The following is a 22,397-nucleotide window of genomic DNA, read 5'->3' on the forward strand; positions in this document are numbered from 1 at the left end:
ACAACATTTGTTTGTAATTTATTTACTTTGCAATAAGTGCACTCAATTATTCAAAAATTATTTTCATAGGGAGGAAATGTGATTGTGACTATAGGCTCAATCTTTCTATATTCAATTTAATTAGAATATTTCATTTTCAACCCACTAAAAATGGGAAATGAAAATCCAACTACTTAATATTATTTAATTCTTCACTTTTTTGACTTCATAATCTAAAAAGTAAAAATAAATTAAATAATTGTCTCTTATTACTCAATCTTCAAAAGTATGTGTCATGATGAAATAACTTTTTGAAGAATTAATTAATGGCGTGAACTTTTTTACAGCTATAAAAAGTAAAAAAAAAAAAAAACATCAAATTTCCAATTGTACACCCTAAACTTTTCAAAAATGTCATAACACCCCTTAATGTATTTGAATTTGTAATTAGGTATAGTAATCAAACTTTTATTATTTAACTAATTGATTTGTAAGGTTTATAAAATTTTAAATTATGTGGTTACATGATTAAAATAACCTATAATATTTTTTTAAGCTCTAACTAAGTATTGCTTATATCAAACAAAAATTAAAAATAAATAATTTCTTAAAGCTACGACAAATAATATAAAGATGATCGATGTAAATATATATTAAATTTTTATCAGATATCTTATGTGAAATACAATTTAGTACTTTGTTGTTGTCAATATGAAGTTTAGCAAAAACCAAGCATTAAAAAGTCACATGATATATAGCTTTAAGCTTACTTATATCTAATATGGATTAAAGTGCAATATTAATTTTATAATCTATACAATAAGATGCTTTCCAAAATAACATGGAAACTCTCATCTTTTAACAGTAATTTTTGTCATTAGTGTATTCCTAAAGAATCTAAATCTAGTTGTTAATTATAAAATCTATTTTAATTATTGCTCTATTTTTTTTTACGTTCATAAAATATAAATAATATGTACTAAATTATTCTTTTTTAACATAGAAAGTTAATTATTTCGTCTTAAATTTTTAGCATTGGTGAATTCGTAAATTAATGCTATAATTATTTCGAAATACGTAATATTTTAGAGCTAAAATGACAGTTAGTTTGAGACGAAAGGAAAAATTCATTTTTTTTCATTGTAGATTTTAGAATTTTTTTGTACTAATATTATCATGTCTATTTTTTCACGGTAAAAGGTGTTATTTTATAAAAGAAAGATGGTCCTATTTTAATTATTACAAAATAACTTTTTTTTTTTCCCTTTTAGTTTATAATGATTTCATACAAAACTCCTCCATCTATGGTGATTTTGTCTAAACGCGTTTCTACAGTAAAAAACAGGTAAAAGCATCCAAATATATATACATAAAAATAAAATAATATAAGATATAAAAATTGATATATTAAAGTAATCATAATAACCTTTAATTGAAGTTAGTTATATAAATTATTTATATTAAGGATAAAGCACAAGTATCCCTAGAATATAATCAAAATTTTAGAGACACACCTTAATTAAACTAAAGTCTTATTATCTGCGAATTTTATTTTTTTTTTGATAATTTTGTATACCTTTTGTCTTACGTGACACACTTTGTGATTCCACACAATTGAGGCTCGTGAGAGACATTTGGATGTCATATGAACAAAAAAGGTGCACAAAACTTAAAAAAAAAAATGAATTTAGGAATAATAGGATTTTAGTTTAATTAAAGAGTGTCTCTAAAATTTCGATTATAGTCTAAAACGTATGTATACATTTTGCTTTGTACTATAATAAAAAATAATTAATATGATAATTACGTCTATCTAATTTGAGAAACTTTTATAATTAAACATAATTGATGTATTAAACTTTATTAAACTTGTGATAAATAATAATATGCATGCACAACTTTAAGAATATAATGAGTTTGAATACTAAAAACCTTAAAGATTGAACGTTCTATATGATATTTTCATATCTACACAATCTTACTTTTGATTATTATTATTATTGTTTTTTTTAATTTGTGTTCGATATTTATATTAGAGTTTGACTACTTCAGATTTATATCAAAAAATTTACTTTAAAAAATAAAATACTTTCTAACAAAAACAACTCTTACTTTACCTTTTTTATTATTTTAAATTTATTCTTGAGATGAATATCTGATTGAATAGAACTAAGATTTTTATACACTTTACTTCTTTTATATTTACTTATATAAGATTATATTAAATACATCGGTTTATTATTATTGCTTTGTATAAAAATCATATATATATATATAAGAAAATTACATAATGCTATTATTTAAAAATAATGTTAATTTTAAAATAAGCTTATTTTGAAATTATACTGTTATTTTTGTTTTGTTTTGAGGATTTATAATTAATTTTGATTTAATTAATATCGAAATAACTTATTTTCTAACCAAAGGTTTCCTAAATTTTTTTCTCTCTCACACATTACTCTGTTTCTCTCTCTACAAAGACATACATTTTTCTGTATCTATAGGTTTTGCATTCCCTACTCTTTTAACTCTCTTTTGAGTAGTGACCCTCTAACAAAGCTACATCAACAACTTCATCATTGTGTGATCCTTCATGGTGCCTCTGCTTTTCCATTGATACACAAAAAAGTATAATATACACATATATTCCTTCTTTGTTTGTGTAAAAAAGAGTTCATATTTACCATTTTTGATGATTTGATTCTTTACTTGGATCATTTTGTGACTAAAGATCTCACCTTTATTTATTTTCCTTCTTTTTCTTACTTGGGTTTTTGTGCTTTTTCTCTGATTTGCTTTAGCTGCTTCACTTCTAAGTTAAAACACATTTTTTCAAGTAATGTAGTTGAAGAAGAAGAAGAAGAAGGGGTTTTGCTTCAGCTTGTGGATCAACTTATATGACTACTTCTGTTTTAGTAGTAGAGATGAACATTTGCTTTATCTAGTCTATTTGGCATCTGGGTAGTTTTCATTTTTTTTTTTTGTTGTTGATATATTTGGATTTTCTTAGTTTAGTTGTGAATGCCCTTTTAAATTATTTGAGCTGGAGATATAATTGGTGCTCTGTATTTTGCTTGATTTTTGAGGTGGGTACAAGGGGTGATGCATAGAGTACAACACAAGTTTACTATACTGTTAGTTTGCAGGGTTGTACAATAATGGTATTTTATGGTATTGGACATCTGGGGTTTTCTGTATTTTTTGAGTAGTTGCTTTGAGATAGATGAAGTTATGAATACCCTTTGAGTTTCTTGAGCTGGATTGAGTTCTTCTTTGTGATTTCTTGCTTTTGTGAGGTGGGTACAAGAAATGATGCATATGGTACTATTACTAGTGAATTTCAAAGTTATACGTGTGTGCTACTGTGTGTTTGTGTGAAACTTTGTGGTAATTGTGTTATTTATTGGTATTTTGGATTTGATATTTTGTGTGGATTGGAACAGACACTGTAGGCATCTTGGATTTGGAGGTGTCTGAAAAGACTGCTAAAATGGGAGTGATATGGTGTAGTGTTGTTATTGTCTTGTTATTCGGTATCTTGAATGTCGGGAAGGCTGAAATCTACATAGTGACAGTTGAAGGAGAGCCTGTCATAAGCTATAAAGGTGGCATTGATGGTTTTGAAGCCACTGCTGCAGAGTCTGATGAAAAAATTGATACCACTAGGTATGACCACTTCTTTTGCTTTTCTCTTATTTCACCTTTTCTTCCATCAGGTGTTGGAACATCATGAGGTGAAGCGTGAAAATAACAGTTGATTAGTATCCTTCGGGGTGGCTCAGATGGTTTGATATAATGGAGCTCTTGAGTTTGAAACCACTTGCCTGCGACAACAGGGGGTTGGCTTTCGGGGTCGAGCTCATCACACAGAGCTTGCGTACTGTGGCTTAACTCTGTGATTTGCGAGCTATTGCACAGCTGCGGGGTTCACCTTGTGCACACCCAAGGGGTAGAGGTTGTGGGTTCCCTGTCACACAAAAAAATAAAAAATGAAAAAGTAACAGTTGATTAGTCTGTCTATGTGACTACATGGTTCATTTGATATATTTGATAACTTTCAATAATTGATGAGAAAATAAACGATCTTGTTAAAGTTGTTAGGTGCCACCTCAATTTTTTAAATATCCATTTTATGAAGGTGCTTATGGAGTTGATAACTTCTTAAAACATTATTTGACCTTTTCTCAAGTTGTTTTTATTAATGACTTATTTGTTTTTCCGCTAAGATGGATGCTGACGTAACTAACATCTAGGGTCTTTCATTGTCTTTTTCATTCAAGGAAACAAAATTCATCTGGAATTAACAGTTAACTTATCAGAGAAAAAAAAGAAAAAAAATATATTAAGTTTGTGCAAAATGCATTTGTTTAGAGCTAAAACTAGAGTATTTAGGAGAGATTGCAAAAACTGTTGCATGACTATTTTTCAGCAGGTTGATTTTCTTGGAATCAGTTGCTGAACTAAGCTATGTTTTAATTATGCTTTTCCAGTTTTGATAAATCCTATCAAGTTTTCAATCATGTAAATTTTACTTTCACTTTTAGGTATATGTTAGAAAGGAAAGTGATGTTACAATTGGTTGTGACAAAAATGTGATAACTTTACAACTTAGTAGAACTTGGTAATATTATCAGTGTGACATTGCTATTTTATTGCTTTGAAGTTTATTTTCCATAAAAGATTATTTCTCCATGCATTTGTATTTTTTGTACAAAGGAAAACGGTGTTACAATTATTTGTGAGTCATCACAAAAACTGTGATAGTTCTGAAATTTGTAGAGCTTGGTAGTATAATCAGTGTGGTATTGTAATGTTATTTCTTTGATACTCATTTTTACATAAATTGTTAATTCTCCATGCATGTGCATTTTGTACAATGTTAACTTTGTTCCACGATGCTCACTTGTAAACAATAATACCATGATGTACCTAAAAAGAAAAAAGATGAAAACAGGTTTGAGTTCGATATAAAATGAAATATTTACCTCAAAAATGATTTCCTTGAAAATGTTTTCTAGTCTTTGGATAGTGAGTAGAAATATTTATTTTAAGGGTGATGATAATGTCATCAGTTGGTTGGTATTTAACATGTTCAAAATGTTGTCAGTTTGCTAGTGTTTTGCATTGATAAGTTTGATGAAGCTTGGAGTGTTAAAGATTGCTAATGATATTCAAGTTTTGGTTGGAGCAATTAGTATAGAGTAACAGTTAGGATATCTGTAAAAGAATTGTTTTTTGCTTATAAGTAATCAAAACACCAGATTGTACGAGTATAGAGAGCAATTAGTCTTCATGATGGAAAACATTTTCAAGAAAATGTTCTCCGTCATACCATACATACTGAGAGTTCTCAGTTTGTACAAGAAGCTTTATTCTCATTCGATATTAGCATGTCACTATAGTTCTCTCTTCCAGATGCCTGTCTGTGATATGCTTACTCTTATTTCCATTGTGCTTACCTATAGTTCTCTCTTTCAGCTGACCTTTCTGTGATATGCTTACTCTTATTTTCATTGTGCTTTTAGTGAATCAGTTACATCCTATGCCCAGCATTTGGAAAAGAAGCATGATATGCTTCTAGCTTTGCTATTTGACCGTGGGACCTACAAGAAAATCTACAGCTACCGTCATTTAATTAATGGCTTCGCAGCTCATATTTCACATGAGCAGGTGACACTCAGCTCTTTCAGAGACTGCTCTTCTTTTTCCTTCTATTTATTGTTGAGAATGATCAATATTTTTCTACCTGTATTTTCTTACATAAAGAATACATTAGTAGGCAGAAATCCTCAGACGAGCTCCTGGTGTGAAGTCTGTGGAGAGAGATTGGAAGGTGAAGAGACTTACAACTCACACGCCACAGTTTTTGGGGCTTCCTACAGGAGTATGGCCGACAGGTGGTGGATTTGACCGGGCAGGCGAGGATATCGTAATAGGTTTCATTGACTCTGGCATCTATCCACACCATCCAAGTTTTGCAAGCCACAACACTGAGCCCTATGGACCACTTCCTAAATATAGAGGAAAATGTGAAATTGATCCTAACACCAAGAAAGACTATTGCAATGGGAAGATTATAGGTGCTCAACATTTTGCGAAAGCTGCAAAAGCAGCTGGTTCATTTAATCCTGCAATTGATTTTGATTCTCCTCTAGACGGTGACGGACATGGAAGGTTTGAGATTAGTTATTTACGATGTTAACTTCATTGTGTTTTACAAAGCTAAGTAATGGTGTTCTCCAAATGCTATTCTGTTGGGTAAATTTCATTTTTTCTTGGCAGTGTCTTGCACAATTGCAGATGCTAAAAGAAATTTAGCACTTTGTGGGAGTAGAGAAGTAGCTATGTTCAAGAAACTGCATAATTGCCTGTATACAGAAATATTTTATTCTTCAGTGTGTACTAGGACCAAGTACCTCTAGTTGTCGAATCACCAGAATGATACAGGCTTAGTGACTACTAACAACAGAACATTATTATTATTTTGTGGAACCTCAAGTTTTTCCACTCTTTACCAACATCAATACATAGAGCTACTTTAATGGGAAATCATTCTATCGACATCGTCATTTAGTTTTATTGAACAATTCGATGCAAGAAGAATTACTTCATAAGATTGATCTCCCCATTTTTTTTTTCAATAAAGCTTCTGTATTTGAAATCTACTTTTCTCATATAGACTATATTTATTGTTTTAATTTTTTTCACTACTGCCTTTCACAATATTTGTGTCCAGACTGACATTAATTGTACTTTTTGCCAGCCACACGGCAGCTATCGCTGCTGGAAACAATGGGATTCCTGTCAGAATGCATGGATTTGAGTTCGGAAGAGCAAGTGGTATGGCACCTCGTGCGAGGTAAGTCAATGTAACTCTTTCAAAATTTGACTAGCATATTTTGTGGTCTATTTAGTATTATAAAGTGGTCTAAACATTGAAATTCTTATTCCTTGTAGAATTGCTGTATACAAGGCACTATATAGGCTATTTGGAGGGTTTGTTGCAGATGTAGTTGCCGCTATTGAACAGGTATTGATGAACTTTAACTTGTAAGTTGTTGCACAACGGATTTGAGTGGCACTGAGATTTCATGCATAGGTCTTATAATCAATATTTGAGTTCACAGTGGATAGGAGGACATTCGAGTGACCTTCATTAAAAAACAAGAGTTCACTTGGAGAATTAGTTATCCTCTGTGGCTCAGATACTTTTTGTATGCCCTTAAAGTAAAATAATCACAAACGTACCCATTTTCTTGCTTACAGGGTCTCTCTCCTCGATATAGTCTAAATGGTTTCCCCAGGGCCTAGGCATAACAAAACTTCTAATGATTAAGTTATCATTCTCAAAAAAAAAAAAGGGTTTATACAAGTTGAGACTAGAAGTCTTGAAACATCAACTAGATATCAAATCTAACAGAAACAATGTAAAAGCAGATTTCCTTACAGTGACAGAAAATAGAAGCAAAAGATGATACCTATATCTGAGCTATCACCCTTTGTAGGCAGTGTATAGTGTAATAGCCAACATATTATCGAGAAGGCTAGGACCGGGTAATGTATTGGCACTAGGTGGAATGTATATATTGGCCACTTGGTGGAACTTATATAGTCTAGTAGGTGCAATGTATATATCTCACACTGACGACACACTAATTCTTTCGGAATCACATGCAAGATGGTTGTGGTATCTCTTTAGGACACTGCTGTGGCTTGAGACGATTTTCAGATTGGCAAATTCAAATTGATATCAGTTGGAGAAGTAGGATATATGAACTCAAAAGCGCTACAATACCCATTAGGTGCTTGAAAATGCCTTTAAAATGAAAACTGATATACAAAAGTCCTCTTTGGTAACTGGTTCTTGAGGCCAAGAAAACAACACCACCTCAATCCCAAACAAGTTAGATTGACAATATGGTTAATCATCTCTATCTAGCTTCTCCAAATTTTTCACGTCCTCATATAGTGTTGTATATATCGTCACCTGTCCCAAATCAACTGGGAGATTTGATGAGAGACTTCCAATAGGACGTAAGGACGGGGAGAAAACAATATCATCTGTTCTAATGAGGAAATGGACAATATCCATGTAAGGAGGGTTGGTGATTCTGTGGTAGAGTATTTTCTACAAGTCATTGGTGGGAAATGGCTGTGAAGTTTGCTCACGAGGGATATACACTATGGAAAGGATTATATCAGGGACTAGGGAGCATATCATCATTTACTACATGCAGGATCACTGCTGAACTTTTAGTCTTTGTCATTGTTTAATATTAATTTGTTGTTATGGACAATGGTTAAGTGAGAGTTGAAGATTCCAAAAATCTGGAAGAGGAAAAGCTGCTTGAGAAGTAACACCATTCTGCATTTTCTGGGTATGGAACGAGAGGAACGAAAAAATGATTTCATGATTTGTACCATTTAATGAAATTGCAACTAAAATAGCTATTCAGTATACAATAATGCCGGTATTAATTCAACTCCTCTAAATTGTGATTCAAAGAACTAACAGCAACTCGGTAGGGATCACTTCATGTTCAAACTTCTCCTGAGCGTATTTCTTCACCTATGAAGAGATGACCCCTTGTTTCACATTCTTCACTTTCAGCATCAAAGATATGGGTTTTTAATAACACTGCGTACAACTCGTTCATTCAAAGCATACAGAGCTGAAGTCAACTTGGAATCAGCAAGTATTTTGAGGCATGATTAGCAAATTCTTGTGATTAGTGTACTCATTTGGAAAGTCATATATAAAACTTATAAATTTGCTCGAATTTTATAACTGATTGGTCTTACAGTGATAGTGTCATCTTTTAGACTGTAAACCTGATAAAAGAGCACTTCCATTTACAGGCTGTTCATGATGGTGTGGACATTCTTAATCTCTCAGTGGGGCCAAACAGTCCACCAGCAACTACAAAGACAACATTTTTGAACCCTTTTGATGCTACTCTTCTTTCAGCTGTGAAAGCCGGTGTATTTATTGCACAGGCTGCTGGAAACGGAGGTCCTTTCCCCAAAACTTTGGTGTCTTATAGTCCATGGATAGCATCAGTGGCTGCTGCAGTTGATGATCGTAGATACAAAAATCATTTGACATTAGGAAATGGGAAAGTCTTAGCTGGACTCGGTCTATCACGTAAGCTTTTTATGCATTTGACATACTCTTAAGTGGTGCCCCTCAATCAGTTGATCTTTCTCTGGTTCGTTCATTAATAGTCTAAATCATCTTTAGACACCATCACCCTTTGTTTTTACATTAATTGCAAATGGATGATTCATTTATGTTTGATCCAGAACTTTTACATGCTCGGTCTTTGAAGAAAATTTTGATTGCTAAAGTTTTTAGATGTTTCTTTTTAACTCTTCTGTTATGGTCGGGTCGTATTTTTTTCTTTCTTTTTTTGTTCTTCTTTGTTTATTTGATAATGTCGTTGATTAATCTACTTGTCAGAGTAATGATCAATTTATGATCTTTGTGTTTTAAAGTAACACATCCAGTTTAATAGCACCATGAAGAACAGCTTAGCAGCTTCTTTGCTGTAGCTGGCATCATTTCCTTGTAATCCACCTTCCATAAGTATTTAGTGCTCATGACATCATTCAACTAAGGCTAATCCACATCCTCAATTGCCATATCATTGATATTGTGTAACATCCTTACTTGATCCCTCTTCTCCCTGTCTGTCTTCACAAAGTTCAGCGGCTTTTGAAACTTCAGATCCCCTAAATAGTGTAATCACTGAATGAAGCCAAACGTAGAAAATAAAAAAGAAGGGAATAGTCAGATACTTATTGATGATGAGAAGTGAGATCCTTATATATGGTATGCTTCTGTGGGGTGTTATATCTTGACCATTTTTACATTCATGCTAATATAGAGACTTAGTTTTTTGTTTTGAATCTCTGCCACTACTAAGCAAACGTCTGGTTGCTTCAGCTTCCACACATCCGAACAGGACATTCACTATGGTAGCAGCAAATGATGTTCTTTTGGATTCGTCGGTTGCTAAGTATAGTCCTGCTGACTGTCAAAGGCCAGAAGTTTTAAACAAGAATTTGGTGAAGGGTAACATCCTTCTTTGTGGCTATTCTTTCAATTTCGTAGTTGGCACAGCATCGATTAAAAAAGTTGCGGAAACAGCAAAAGCTCTTGGCGCAGCTGGCTTCGTTCTTGCTGTAGAAAATGCTTCACCAGGAACAAAATTTGACCCAGTTCCTGTTAGAATTCCTGGGATTCTTATAACAGATGTTTCCATGTCAATGGCAAGTATCAACACACTCTCTGTACTCTTTTATTCGTGTCATTGATATTGTCTTTTAGCTTTTTATGTGTAGGAAAGTCATAGTGCGTGGTTTCCTTTATACTTCTTGTCTCTTGCAATAGACAAGTTTATTTGCTATATTATTATACGTTGCAAACTGCCATGAGAGATTCTTAATATAATTGCTTTTTCCACCTTCTTGAGAATGGTAACAGTTAACCACTGGTATAGACAAGTTTATTTGCAAAATTATTATATGTTACAAGTTGCCATGAGAGGTTCTTTAATGGAAAGATAATTGCTTTTTCTGACAAGGTTGAGTGTACACCTTTTTGAGAATGGTAGCAGTTAATCTATATGTCCAGTGGATAGACAAGTTAATTTGCAATATTATTATACGTTGCAAATTGCCATGAGAGGTTCTTTAATGGAAAAATAATTGCTTTTTCCACCTTCTTGAGAAGGGTAACAGTTAATCTATATATCCACTGGTATAGACAAGTTTATTTGCAATATTATTTACGTTGCAAATTGTCATGAGAGATTCTTTAACGGAAAGATAATTGCTTTTTCTGATAAGGTTGAGTGTAAACCTTTTTGAGAATGGTAACAGTTAATCTATATATCAAAGTATGTAGTCGCCCTTCAAAAGTATTACAACTTAAATCTTGAACATCTATTTGTTCTTCCTATGAATAGTCTGAAGCTTCAAAAATATCTTCTGATGAGCTAATAATTTCTGTTTACACCAAAAATAAAACAGCGCTAAACAATTCATTTTAAACTCCTCTAAGTTGCTCTGCTTGCTTGTCTTTAAAACATCTCTTATTTCTTTCTTTCCACACTGTCCACGGAGTGCATTCAGAGACAATCTTCCATCTTCTTGGTTAATGATCTTTTCTTGGTTATTACTTATATGAAATATCGTGTCCAGAAATTGGTAATTCTGTCCTGTTTGTATGATGTTGCACTACATTCTAGTGATATATATGATTTCTGTGTCTTTGTCCACCACATAACTAGTCTTTTGTCTCCCTACCACTAAGGCAAATAGGAAAAAAACTAATAACTGATCTCTTTTCATATATAGCATCCGAAGGAGAAAAAGTAATTGCTGTTCCTTCTAATGACTCGCATCATTGTTTGGTTCAACTTGTGGTCTCATTGCATGCTATTGCAATTAGCTTCTATAGGTAGAACTTTCTCTTTTTTTCTCACATAATTTAATTTTGTATGCTTGTCTCTATTTTCAGGAGCTTGTAAACTACTACAACATCACCACTTCAAGAGATTGGACTGGACGTGTTGAGAGCTTTAAATCAACAGGAAGCATTGGGAATGGGTTGAGGCCGATACTCCACAAATCTGCACCTCAAGTTGCTGTCTTCTCTGCTAGAGGGCCTAATATCAAAGATTACAGCTTTCAAGATGCTGATCTCCTGAAACCCGATATACTGGCTCCTGGTTCTCTTATTTGGGCTGCCTGGGCTCCCAATGGGACAGATGAAGCCAACTATTGTGGTATGTAGCCTTCATATTATTGCTTATAGGTAAATCAACTAAATTGTTTATGTTGTCCATTAGATGGTAGATTTATATGTTTAACAGACATCTTTATTTCATTTTCAAGCCTAATTTTTACTTGGACATAAACAATGAACTAGCAGTTGAGGTTGTTGCTTTCTTTACTGATTTAGAAATATAAAAGATGCCTTGTATCCTGAATTGGATGGACTAAAATTTTAATCTGATACCCTAGAAAATTGATCATTTATGTCCATTTGGTTTGCTTTTAAGTTCAGACTAAAACGATAAGTTCAGTCTCAAGAAGAAATGTACTCCAACAGTATTTCAATGATATGTTCATACTTCAAAATATTGGCTGGAATCAGGTGAAGGATTTGCATTGATCTCTGGAACTAGCATGGCAGCACCCCATATAGCAGGAATAGCAGCCCTTGTCAAGCAGCACCACCCTCATTGGAGTCCTGCTGCTATTAAATCAGCATTGATGACAACTTCATCAATCATTGATAGGGCGGATAGACCACTTCAAGCACAACAGTATTCTGGATCTGAGACCTTGATGCTTGTTCCAGCTACTCCATTTGACTATGGAAGTGGACATGTTAATCCTAGAGCAGCTCTGGATCCCGGACTCATTTTTGATGCAGGTGATCTTCTGTTCCTCTTTCCCTCTAGTTTTGATATAGTTTATTGTTTCTAACTACTTAGATAATCCTCTTGCTAATTGGGAACAGTTAGTGCCTTTAACAATTTCTAAAGCTGGGGATCCTATTGACTAATTGCCTTTGATGCACTTTGAGTTGTAGTCTAGTTGCAAGATTTTCAGTCTCTCTTTGTTGTTTCCTTCTAACTTTGAATGACACACGAGCATACAATCATGACTTGTTTCCTCACTCGAGTTGTGATAATTTTCCACTCTTGGGCCCAAGGGTTTGGTCTAGTGCTAGGAATGCAACATCACAGGTTCGAACTCTGCCATAGACCAAAGATATGTTAAATGGAGGAGGGTAGAGGGAAGATCCATTATCCACGGAGTTTTGGACCTTGCGCCATTAGTACTCGGGGATTTCTTGGTTATAAAAAAGAAGTAATTAATTTTTTCTCTCTAGCTTCGTGAAGAAAAAATCAGCTGCATCAGATACCAAACTACCCTACATTGTCTCCTGCTTTGCAATTACTTTTGGTTGGCTGGAGTCAAACTTGACATTTTGGAATGTGCTGTTGTCATTTCTGTTGACTTGCAATGATTCTTGTTAAGTTCGGCATGTACTTATCTTCTCTATGGCCCTACTTTAACTTCTTCCCCTAGCCATCAAGCCCGAAAGCAGCAAGGAGTGTGAAAGAGTAAAGTACAATTTGAGAAAGCTAAATGCATATATGAAATTTTAGTTTGCTGAACCTGCATATTTAAGAAACTTATATGCATGTAAGAAATTTTAATTTGCTGAACCTGCATATAAGAAACTTATGGATGAATAGTATAACGTAAGATCGTGTATGGTTTCCTGTAGTTCGATTATAGTATTATTTTTGTTGTGGTACTGCTCTGCTACTATTTGTTGTTTTTCTTATTATATATTATATTCTGTTGCACTTCTATTACGTCTTTTTCTACACTGTTTTTCCTTGATCCGAGGGTCTATTGGAAACAACCTCTCTATCTCACCTTAGAGTTAGAGATAAGATTTGCGTACACTCTACCTTCCCTAGACGCCACTTTGTGGGACTACAATGGGTATATTGTTATTGTTATTGTTGTTGGGAGATTGTCTCTTCATCAAAGATGATATAAAAGAAGATTGTATTCTTGCTAAATTGCGAGAGTCGTGATGGCTCTTTTGGTTTTCAGGAATGTTATACTAAATAGTTTTTTTCTCCAGAACTTTTGCAGCTCTACAGTAGGTGTAACATTAAAACCGGATTGAATACCATATGCAAACAGCTTTCTGAGCTCCAGTCTGACACTTGATAACAAAGGTTTCAATATGTCTAACTGCTTTAGCTTTTGTTTGATTGATTTTAGGTTATCAAGATTATTTGGGGTTCTTGTGCACTGTGCCTGGAATTGATGCTCAGGAAATAAAGAAGTTCACACATTCCCCATGCAACTACACCCTTGGTCACCCATCAAATTTCAACTCACCCTCAATTGCAGTTTCACACCTTGTGGGAACACGAATAATCACACGTACAGTGACAAATGTTGCTGAGGAAGAAACATATGTTGTAACAGCAAGAATGGCTCCAGAAATTGCCATTGAAACTAATCCTCCTGCAATGACTTTAAGGCATGGTGCATCAAGGAAATTCACGGTAACTCTCACTGTCCGATCAGTAAAAGGAGCCTATAGTTTTGGAGAGGTTTTACTGAAAGGTAGCAGAGGTCACAAAGTCAGGATCCCTGTTGCAGCTATGGGTTATGATCGATAGACTGGTCGATGGATGATTGCTTAATCCAAAGTTGAAATATCTTGTTTGCTGCATATTCTTTGGATCTGTGAGAATAAGATGCATATGGTTTCTCCAAATATATAAGGTATGAAGTGAAAATGATGTAAAGTTTAATAGTAATGAGGGGAGAAGGTAGTTTCTTCCCATCCTAAGTTTTGCTAATTCTGTTGTAACATGATGGAATGCCCCCTTGTGGTATGTATGGCATATATAGGCCCTCAAGCCTTGTTTTAAGAGTTAGTAAAGGGAAGATAGGTAGATTTGTATCTTCCCTAGTTTATTTTTGACTTCCTCTTGTATAAGTTATATTAATCAAAGCTTCCAATTTATTGCATCCAATTTATCTCTATCTCACATTTGAAGATAGGTTTCTAATAAACGCTCGGCTCAAAATATATACCGTTTAAAAGATGTAATGAAAGTACAAGAGATAGGTTTCAAATAAAAACTCGGCTCAAAATATATACCGTTTACAAGAAGATGTAATGAAAGTACAAGAGATAATAGATACTCCCTCCGTCTCATTTACGTGGTGTTATTTGAACTGGCACGGAGTTTACGAAATAAATGAGGATTTTGAATTGTTTACCAAATTGTCCTTCAAAAGTGAATTCATTTTTCTGTCTCCTCATAACTGTATTAAAGTACTATTTAAAATTAAATGGGATCAACAAGGATAAATGAGGAATTGTACCTTTAAATGCTTACCATATAAGGAAATGTGACATTCTTTTTGGAACTGACCAAAAAAGAAATGGTGCTATATAAAATGAGACGGAGAGAGTAATAACAGTTAATAGTACTATACAATAATCTTATAATTGAACTACACGAAACAACATATAGGATAAATCGAAGAGCAAAGACACTACAAGAGTAGTACAACGACTACTAGTAAGGGGGAGAAAATAATACATTCCTATCTACTAGTATTTGATATTAAATTCCTCTTTTGAATGACCTGTGTATCAAATCTCACTTCTACGTGAGTTTCATGTGTTACATTACTAAACTTATATTCCAAGTATTTCATCCCGATCCTGCTCAACCTGAACTCTTTTAGACTCCAGGTTTAGCTCCAAACATCCAACTTAGTTTCAAAATTAACCTATTTTGAAAATGACATACACCATCACATCTCATCTTGAATTTGTCGCGTGAATATATTTATCGCCAAAACAAATAAAAATAGACTAAAAAATTAATACCTGGTGTAACCCCACCCAAAACATTGATCCTTGTTAAATATTTATTGAATTCTTTATATTAGATTTGATAAAAACAAATATAAGACAATTTTGAACCTACACAAAAGATAAGGGACCATTTTGTCATTTTGTCTTCTTCTTCTTCTTCTTCACTGCAAAACCCTGTAACCCTTGTATTTTTGTTTTTTTCAAAATCTCCAATTCCATGGAAATTCTCCATTTTCGTTTCTGAAAGTTGTAAATTCGATTTCTCGTTAGCAATAAACTTGATCTGCATCAAATTTGGGTTAGTTAATTTGAGTTTTTTTTTGTTTGGATTCAGCATCTCAACTTGCTTGTTGATTTGAGAGAGTTTGGTGTTCTCTTTTAACAGGATTTTGAAATTTATAGCATAATACGGAGACTAAATCTGCATTTTGATTACTTATTATGGAGGAACAATCATTCTTTACCAACTTCCTTGTCAACCTTCGTTCCTCTTGCAAGTATGTTAAACACTCACTTTGGCTTATTAACTAGCATTATTTGTGCGCATTCATCTTCTGTCTTGGTTGATCTTTGTTAAAATAATATGTTTTCTGCTTAAAGTTGCTAGCTTTGCTACCGTGACATGTTGTTAGCATTGTATAGAGAGTGATTGCTTAGCTTTACTGTGCTGTTTTTGCTAACTAGGAGAAAGGGGGTTCAATTGAATTACTTTCTCTGAAAAATTATACTTTGATAATAGGGTAGAAATTAGTTTTCTTTTTGGGTTATATAGGGGGTTGAATTCCCTTGACATGAGGGGAAATTCTAGTAAATTTAAAAAATTGGTTTAGATTGCTGGTTCTAATACTGTGAATGATAACTTTTGAATACCCTTCATGAACTTGGGGCACTGCCACTGTTTTGGTTTTTTATAATTGGTTGTACTTTTATCCCTGGTTAACTTTTTGTTTGGTATTTGAAGGTATTACACAGGCTATCCTAAAGATCTTGGGCCATCGAAGGTTATTCACTTTACCTCGGAAAGGGAATTTGTCCAACTTCTTCATCAAGGATACCCGGTAGTCGTTGCATTTACGATCAAGTAATATGAGTTTATAGTTTCTTTTCCTTCCTTTCATGTCTTTTGTAAATTTATAGTATTAATCCCTGGATCATATCGTTTTTGGATGCTGTAGGAGTAACTACAGCAAACATCTTGACAAAGTTTTTGAGGAGTCTGCAGCCGAGTTTTATCCACATGTAAAATTTTTACGTGTAAGACACTTCTTGAACTTCTCATTCAAGTGTAGGAAGAATATAATTGCTGGTATGGCATAAAAAGGTCTCTTCAGGCATCTGGAGTGTGGGGGTCTATGAGTTTATTTTTCAGTGCTGGAAATATGGAAAAGACCTCATTGTTTTAAATTGGATTTTGATAGTATAAAATGTTTTCATGCAAGGTCCATGTTTTTATTTTTATTTTGTATTGTTCAGGTCGAATGCCCAAAGTACCCAGGGTTTTGCATAACAAGACAAAAGACGGAATATCCATTTGTAGAGATATTTCATAGTCCAGAACAGGTATTTTTGTTGAGTCGGGGAATCATATGTTCACATAAGTGTGGTTTATGAGTGCCTCGATAGACGGAGGTCGAGACTAATATGCATTTGCAGATTTGCTACATAATGCTCTTGGCCTACAACTGGCAACTGGGTGGGGGGTGGGGGGGGGATGTGAATTTTTGCAAACAAATTTATTGATTTGTGAAAAGATACAAACTGTAATGGAATGATCGACTCCTCCTCAGAATCAATTGCAAGATGCAGAACACACTTCCACAGATTTACACTCTGCTAAAGTAGGAATAATATACTGGATTTACTTTGTGATTAAACTTATAGTAGGTAACTAATAGAGCGTGATATTAGGCTATATCGAATACAATGGGTGAAGAGAGGGAGTGGTTTTATTCTTCAGAACTTTTTGCCGTTGAAGCATGATAGGTCGTCATTTGTTTTTTTATGCTGCCTGCTGTAAAGGCTTGACTTGTTAGAATACTTAGAGGTCCAAACATCCCTTATCTTATGCATAATTCTTCAGCAATTAGAGGGGTGAACTTTTTGTTGCGTCTAATCCCTGCCTGACAAACTCAGCTATTTCCTGCTTAATAAAATGATGTCCTGACCTCAAAAGTGCCACTATCATCCAATGAGTTGGTGACTTACAACAAGCTATTGAATAATCTAGCTGAAGCACAACCAACCAATAGCTAGTGGCAAGCTTGTAACTACCATCTTACGCTACAGACGGCAAAACATGAACAAAAAGTAATCTTCTCTGTGTATGTTATTGCCATGACGTTCCAGGAGTTACTCTCATCCTTCCTCCCCCCTCTATCTCTTTCTGTCCGAGCAATTGTTTAATAATCTGTAAAGAGAGTCACAAGTTTATATTGCTTGCTTTATTTTCTTTCAATAGTTCAGGGCATAAGACAATTAGTCACTTTGTCCTTTACATATTACATAGTTTTGATTTGGGACAAAAGATTAAGAGGTTCATTTTACATTCATATCATAGAAGACATGATTGAATTGGTATGGTTTTTTAGTGAGAAAAACTCTTTAACGAATGAGTTAGTGGAACTTTTTGTAGGGTATACTTAACTCTTTAGTATTACTTGGAGAAGTTGTGAACTGTTCAATTCTATGCAGAAGTGGGAGTGTGTGATTTCTCTTCTCTTTCCGTTTTAAATTAATGCTACTTTAGTTTGTTTATTGTTTTTCTCTGCATGTGTACTGGATGTCTCCGCTACACTATTTGATTTCCGCTTTAAATTAATGCTACTTTAGTTTGTTTATTATTTTTCTCTGCATGTGTACTGGATGTCTCTGCTACACTATTTGATATGTCTCACAGTTCGTCAATAGCAAGGGCTTGGTGCTTAGATGTTTGTTAGCTGTGTGGCTTCACATAGCCATGAATTTCTTTTTTCTTTGTCTTCAATTGAGTGATTCTGGTTTGCTCTCTACCAGGCAGCTGCTCAGGGAAAGGTTGCTGATCCTAATATTACCAAATACTCTGTCAAAGTTTTACCTGTAAGTTCTCATGTTTGTGAAGTATCTGTAGAGAAAATGATTACTATATTTGCTTCTGTCCTTGAAATTTTATGTGCAAAATTATATTGTACTACATTGAAGTTATAGTTGGTGTAATTTAAGATCATATCTTAAAACTTCTTTTATAGTCAGTGTCATTTGTTCCATTAGCTTTTTGTTGTTTTTGATGAGGTAAAGGTAATATTTAAAATGGGAGTCTTTACAAGCTCTCCTAGCTTCGGAGAGTCTGAAAATCCAAAAATCGTATCATTCCATCCTTGCACCTTACATCAATAAGTATAAATTTTGCAGACATCTAGCTTTATAAAGGAAGTGTGTTCTATCTTCCTTTCAAAACATCTCTTGTTCCTTCCTAACCAAACAGTCCATGTAATGCACACGATGAATAGTCTTCCAAATGCGCTCTCTGTTGTCAATGTTTTTAAAAGCGAAAAGCATAAAGAATCGACAAAGCCCATGAAACTTGAGAAAGATGATAGGTGAAGCGGATCCTTCTCTGAAGAGAAGTGCACAAGCTACAGAATTTTTTTTTTTGACAACGGTAACAAGCTACAGAAATTAAAAAGTACCAAACATACAAATTTAATACTTTAATGATCAATTTACGGTTTAATCACTAATTTTAGAATCCAGTTTACACAGATGTTGATATCAATCCAACTCCTTTAAGTTGAGATTCAAACAATCAACTGCTTCTCATTAGGATCACATTGTGCGTCATTGTTTGAAGCGCCCTATACTCTGAAGTGCATAGCTTTGCCCATGAAATGATATCCCCTTGCTTTGCATTGCTTCATCCTTTAATTGATGCAATGATGGCTTTTACTGGCTTGCTATCTTCTTTGTTTCATCAGCTTGTATGTTGCTTGCTCTTGAAAACTCTACCATAACCTATTGGGTACATCAGGATGCGGAGTTGTTAGACTATCTTAATTGTACCATACTGCTAGTTGTCCTTGTTCCCCTTTTTCAAATCTTGGGGAGTTATTACCAAATTTTTGCATTCTAGAATTCTTACGAATGTCCTTACTTGTCATCAAGCCCGAATGTTGAATCCACTTCTTTTATTTTTTTCTCTTTTCTTTCTTATTCTAAAGCTGGTTAAAAAAGATTCATTATGGTTATACACAGCTTCATAAGGTTGTAGGTGGCAGGGAACTTCTCTCTTGCATTTCTTTGAGAGGAAATTAAGGCCTATAAAGGTGACAAATTAACAAGAAAAATAATTTTTGAGTTGCATGTTCCAAATTCACCTATTAATGGAGCCACCAGACACCCAATGAGTCCATGACCAACTTTATTCCAGGTGGAATGTTGTTAGGTTCAATATCCAGGTCAATAAGATCCTCGTGAAGGAGAAGCTCAACAATCATACAACCGATAGTAGTTCAAGATCTATTGCTAACTGGATTCAAGTCTCCCCTTGCTTATCCTTCTTCTTCATGCATTTCTTCTTTGCAATATTATCTAGCACAAGAAGAATGGTCATCAGTGGTGTTACTAGTGAGTCCAATTTTGTTACTAGTTATTTTATAACATCAAGTATCGAGTTCACAAAACTAATATTGTGCCACCTCCTCCATTTCTATCATTTGCTTCATTTATCTGCTAGATAAGTTGCCTGCCATTATAATCTTACTTTTCTGCTTTATCTCCACCAATCACACTGTATCTGAGTGACCCTTCGGGTAGTCCAGTGGTTTGAGCTTGCGACTTCCATGTTGGAGGTCTCAAGTTTGAAACCCCTTGCCAGCGAAAGCAAGGGATTTCCCTTCTAGGTCGAGCTCGTCGCACCAGACTTGCATAGTGCGGGTTACCTCTCCTATGTAATTTGTGAGCTATTGCATAGGAGCGGAGGTTTTACACTGTGCGCACCTAAAGGGCAGCGGCTGCGGGTTTCCCTTGTCATAAAAAAAAATCATACTGTATCTGAGTGAGATCTCTCTCATAAATGACAGAACAAGAGCATGTCGGGAAGTTATTGTGTAAACCAAACTCATCTTGTATTTTGAAGTGGTTCTGATCATTAATATATTCTTCTTATTTCAGTTCAACTATGATCTAAGTGCTTATGGATTTCGTGAGTTCTTCAAACGACATGGAATCCGATCATCAGATTCAAATTAAAAGTCAAGGAGTATCAAACATGGTATTTCCTTGCTCCAGATAGAATTATATGCTTTTTACCTGCTGTTTTAGACTGATCTCCCTCGTCTCTTTTTGAATTATCTAGCATATTGAGTAAAATGCTGTTCCTGAACGATCATCGATGAGCACAAGCAGAAACGAATGGCACGGGTGGTTTATGTTTATCGACGAACACAGTGAAGAAACTGGCTCTTGTGCATATATAGCTTTAATAATAGGCACCAGCAAAAACAGGTTTGGTTGGAGCACATAACTTTCTGGTCAGCAAATGAGAAAACTGTAATAAATTTCTTTAACCATGCCAAAATGAGCCTTAATTATATAGTATTACTATCTGTATCCTAAATTGTTGCACACTTTTATATTTTATAAACTGTCAAAACCTTCTAAACAACCAAGCTTCAATCGAAGTAGTTTGGGTCGAGTATATGAATTTTCGATGTATATTTAGTCCAGTTTGTAATGTTCGTTTTGGGAAAAGCGTCTTCTTTTGTATTGAATAATGTGAGACGCGATTTCTTTTGTTCATTACGATCTTTTAACTATGCAAGGGTCTTACGCACTACTCCTTTCGTTCACTTTTATTCTCGATGTACATTGCAATTTTTTCATATCAATATGATGAAAATATATATATCGTAAAATGTTAGTCGAAATTTTTATAGTTCGACTTTAAAAATGAAAAATATGATAATTAATAGTGGACGAAAGGAGTATTTTTTTGGTTCTGATAACAACAAAAATAGATTGAGTGTTATTTATGCACCACCTTTTCGTTCCAATAACAACAAAAATAAAATCTAAACTTTCTCAATTAGTCTTGCTTTTTAAAAAATAAGTATCATTTTAATAAGAAAAATAATTTTAAAATAAGTGTTGTTTTCGAAATTCAAAACAAAAATATCGTAGTTTCTATATGTTTTTATTTATCCACTATTAAAAATAGATATTCATTTTTACATGTCTAGTTTGAAAAAATCAAGAGATAATTTATCACTTCATTTTTAATTTATCTTTATTATTAATTATATAGTCACTAATAAAAATATTCGTGCTTCGCGCGAAAATTTAATATTACAGAATTTATAAAATAATACTTAAATCTATCGGTCATTAATACTAAAGCTCTATATTATCTGATTATGTAGTAAGAACCATTAACAATGTAAAGGAATATAAAAATTATCTTTAATAACATAGCATAGATTAGTGACTTTAAAAATATATATCAGGATCTGTAACATAAGCAATGATGGATGTTAGTCACTCAACAGGAGCAAGGTACATAAATATTTGATTATGAAGAAGAAGAAGAGGTTCAGAGAATTTTCGTTTTTTAAAATGAGAGGAAAACTCTCTATTTATAGACAACAAAGGGTAGTGTGAACGAATATTTATTGTGTCTTATCGGAAATATTACAACTAATTGGAAAAGCTGCAACCTTTGGTAATGTCACAACCTTTCATAAAAGTTACAACTCTTTATAAAAGTCGCAACTCTTCATTAAAGTCACAATTTTTCATAAAAATCGCAACTCTTAATAAAAGTCGCAACTCTTCATTGATGTTGCAACTTTTCATAAAAGTCACAACATTTCATAAACATTACAACTTTCTATGAAAGGGGAAGATTAGTTTTGAAAATAAATAAATTAAATTCTTGTTTGTGGTGGCACCACATAGACAGGGCAGACCCATGCTAGGTCCAGGGTGTTCACCCGAACACCCT

General features: G+C 33.8%; 2 protein-coding genes across 3 annotated transcripts; both read left to right on the top strand.

The window, feature by feature from the left end:
* Positions 1-2,397: 2,397 nt before the first annotated feature.
* LOC101262630 (subtilisin-like protease SBT2.5) lies at positions 2,398-14,567 on the top strand. 2 transcript variants are annotated; one of them, XM_004242779.4, is made up of 11 exons: positions 2,398-2,607; positions 3,423-3,645; positions 5,505-5,649; positions 5,759-6,153; positions 6,743-6,838; positions 6,937-7,009; positions 8,839-9,124; positions 9,926-10,251; positions 11,504-11,771; positions 12,143-12,424; positions 13,801-14,567. In XM_004242779.4, the coding sequence occupies exons 2-11, from the start codon at positions 3,470-3,472 to the stop codon at positions 14,205-14,207; spliced, it is 2,454 nt and encodes an 817-aa protein (XP_004242827.2). In that variant the 5' UTR covers positions 2,398-2,607; positions 3,423-3,469; the 3' UTR covers positions 14,208-14,567. The 2 variants fall into 2 exon arrangements, with proteins under 2 accessions (XP_004242827.2, XP_010323354.2); XM_010325052.4 differs by having other exon boundaries at positions 2,510-2,940.
* A 961-nt stretch (positions 14,568-15,528) lies between these two features.
* LOC101262931 (uncharacterized) lies at positions 15,529-21,196 on the top strand. Its single transcript, XM_004242780.5, has 8 exons — positions 15,529-15,722; positions 15,810-15,921; positions 16,386-16,505; positions 16,600-16,678; positions 16,898-16,984; positions 18,437-18,499; positions 20,570-20,669; positions 20,754-21,196. Exons 2-7 carry the CDS (start codon positions 15,866-15,868, stop codon positions 20,645-20,647), a joined length of 483 nt encoding a protein of 160 aa, XP_004242828.2. The 5' UTR covers positions 15,529-15,722; positions 15,810-15,865; the 3' UTR covers positions 20,648-20,669; positions 20,754-21,196.
* Positions 21,197-22,397: the final 1,201 nt, after the last annotated feature.

Source organism: Solanum lycopersicum, chromosome 7, assembly GCF_036512215.1.
Source record: "Solanum lycopersicum chromosome 7, SLM_r2.1".
Lineage (NCBI taxonomy): Eukaryota > Viridiplantae > Streptophyta > Magnoliopsida > Solanales > Solanaceae > Solanum > Solanum lycopersicum.

Coding starts and splice junctions, on each gene's coding strand:
- LOC101262630 (XM_004242779.4), top strand. CDS start 3,470: ATGGGAGTGATATGGTGTAGTGTTGTTATTGTCTTGTTATTCGGTATC. Junction 6,839..6,936: donor GGTATGGCACCTCGTGCGAG/GTAAGTCAATGT, acceptor TATTCCTTGTAG/AATTGCTGTATACAAGGCAC. Junction 7,010..8,838: donor TAGTTGCCGCTATTGAACAG/GTATTGATGAAC, acceptor TTCCATTTACAG/GCTGTTCATGATGGTGTGGA.
- LOC101262931 (XM_004242780.5), top strand. CDS start 15,866: ATGGAGGAACAATCATTCTTTACCAACTTCCTTGTCAACCTTCGTTCC. Junction 15,922..16,385: donor AACCTTCGTTCCTCTTGCAA/GTATGTTAAACA, acceptor TGGTATTTGAAG/GTATTACACAGGCTATCCTA. Junction 16,506..16,599: donor GTCGTTGCATTTACGATCAA/GTAATATGAGTT, acceptor TGGATGCTGTAG/GAGTAACTACAGCAAACATC.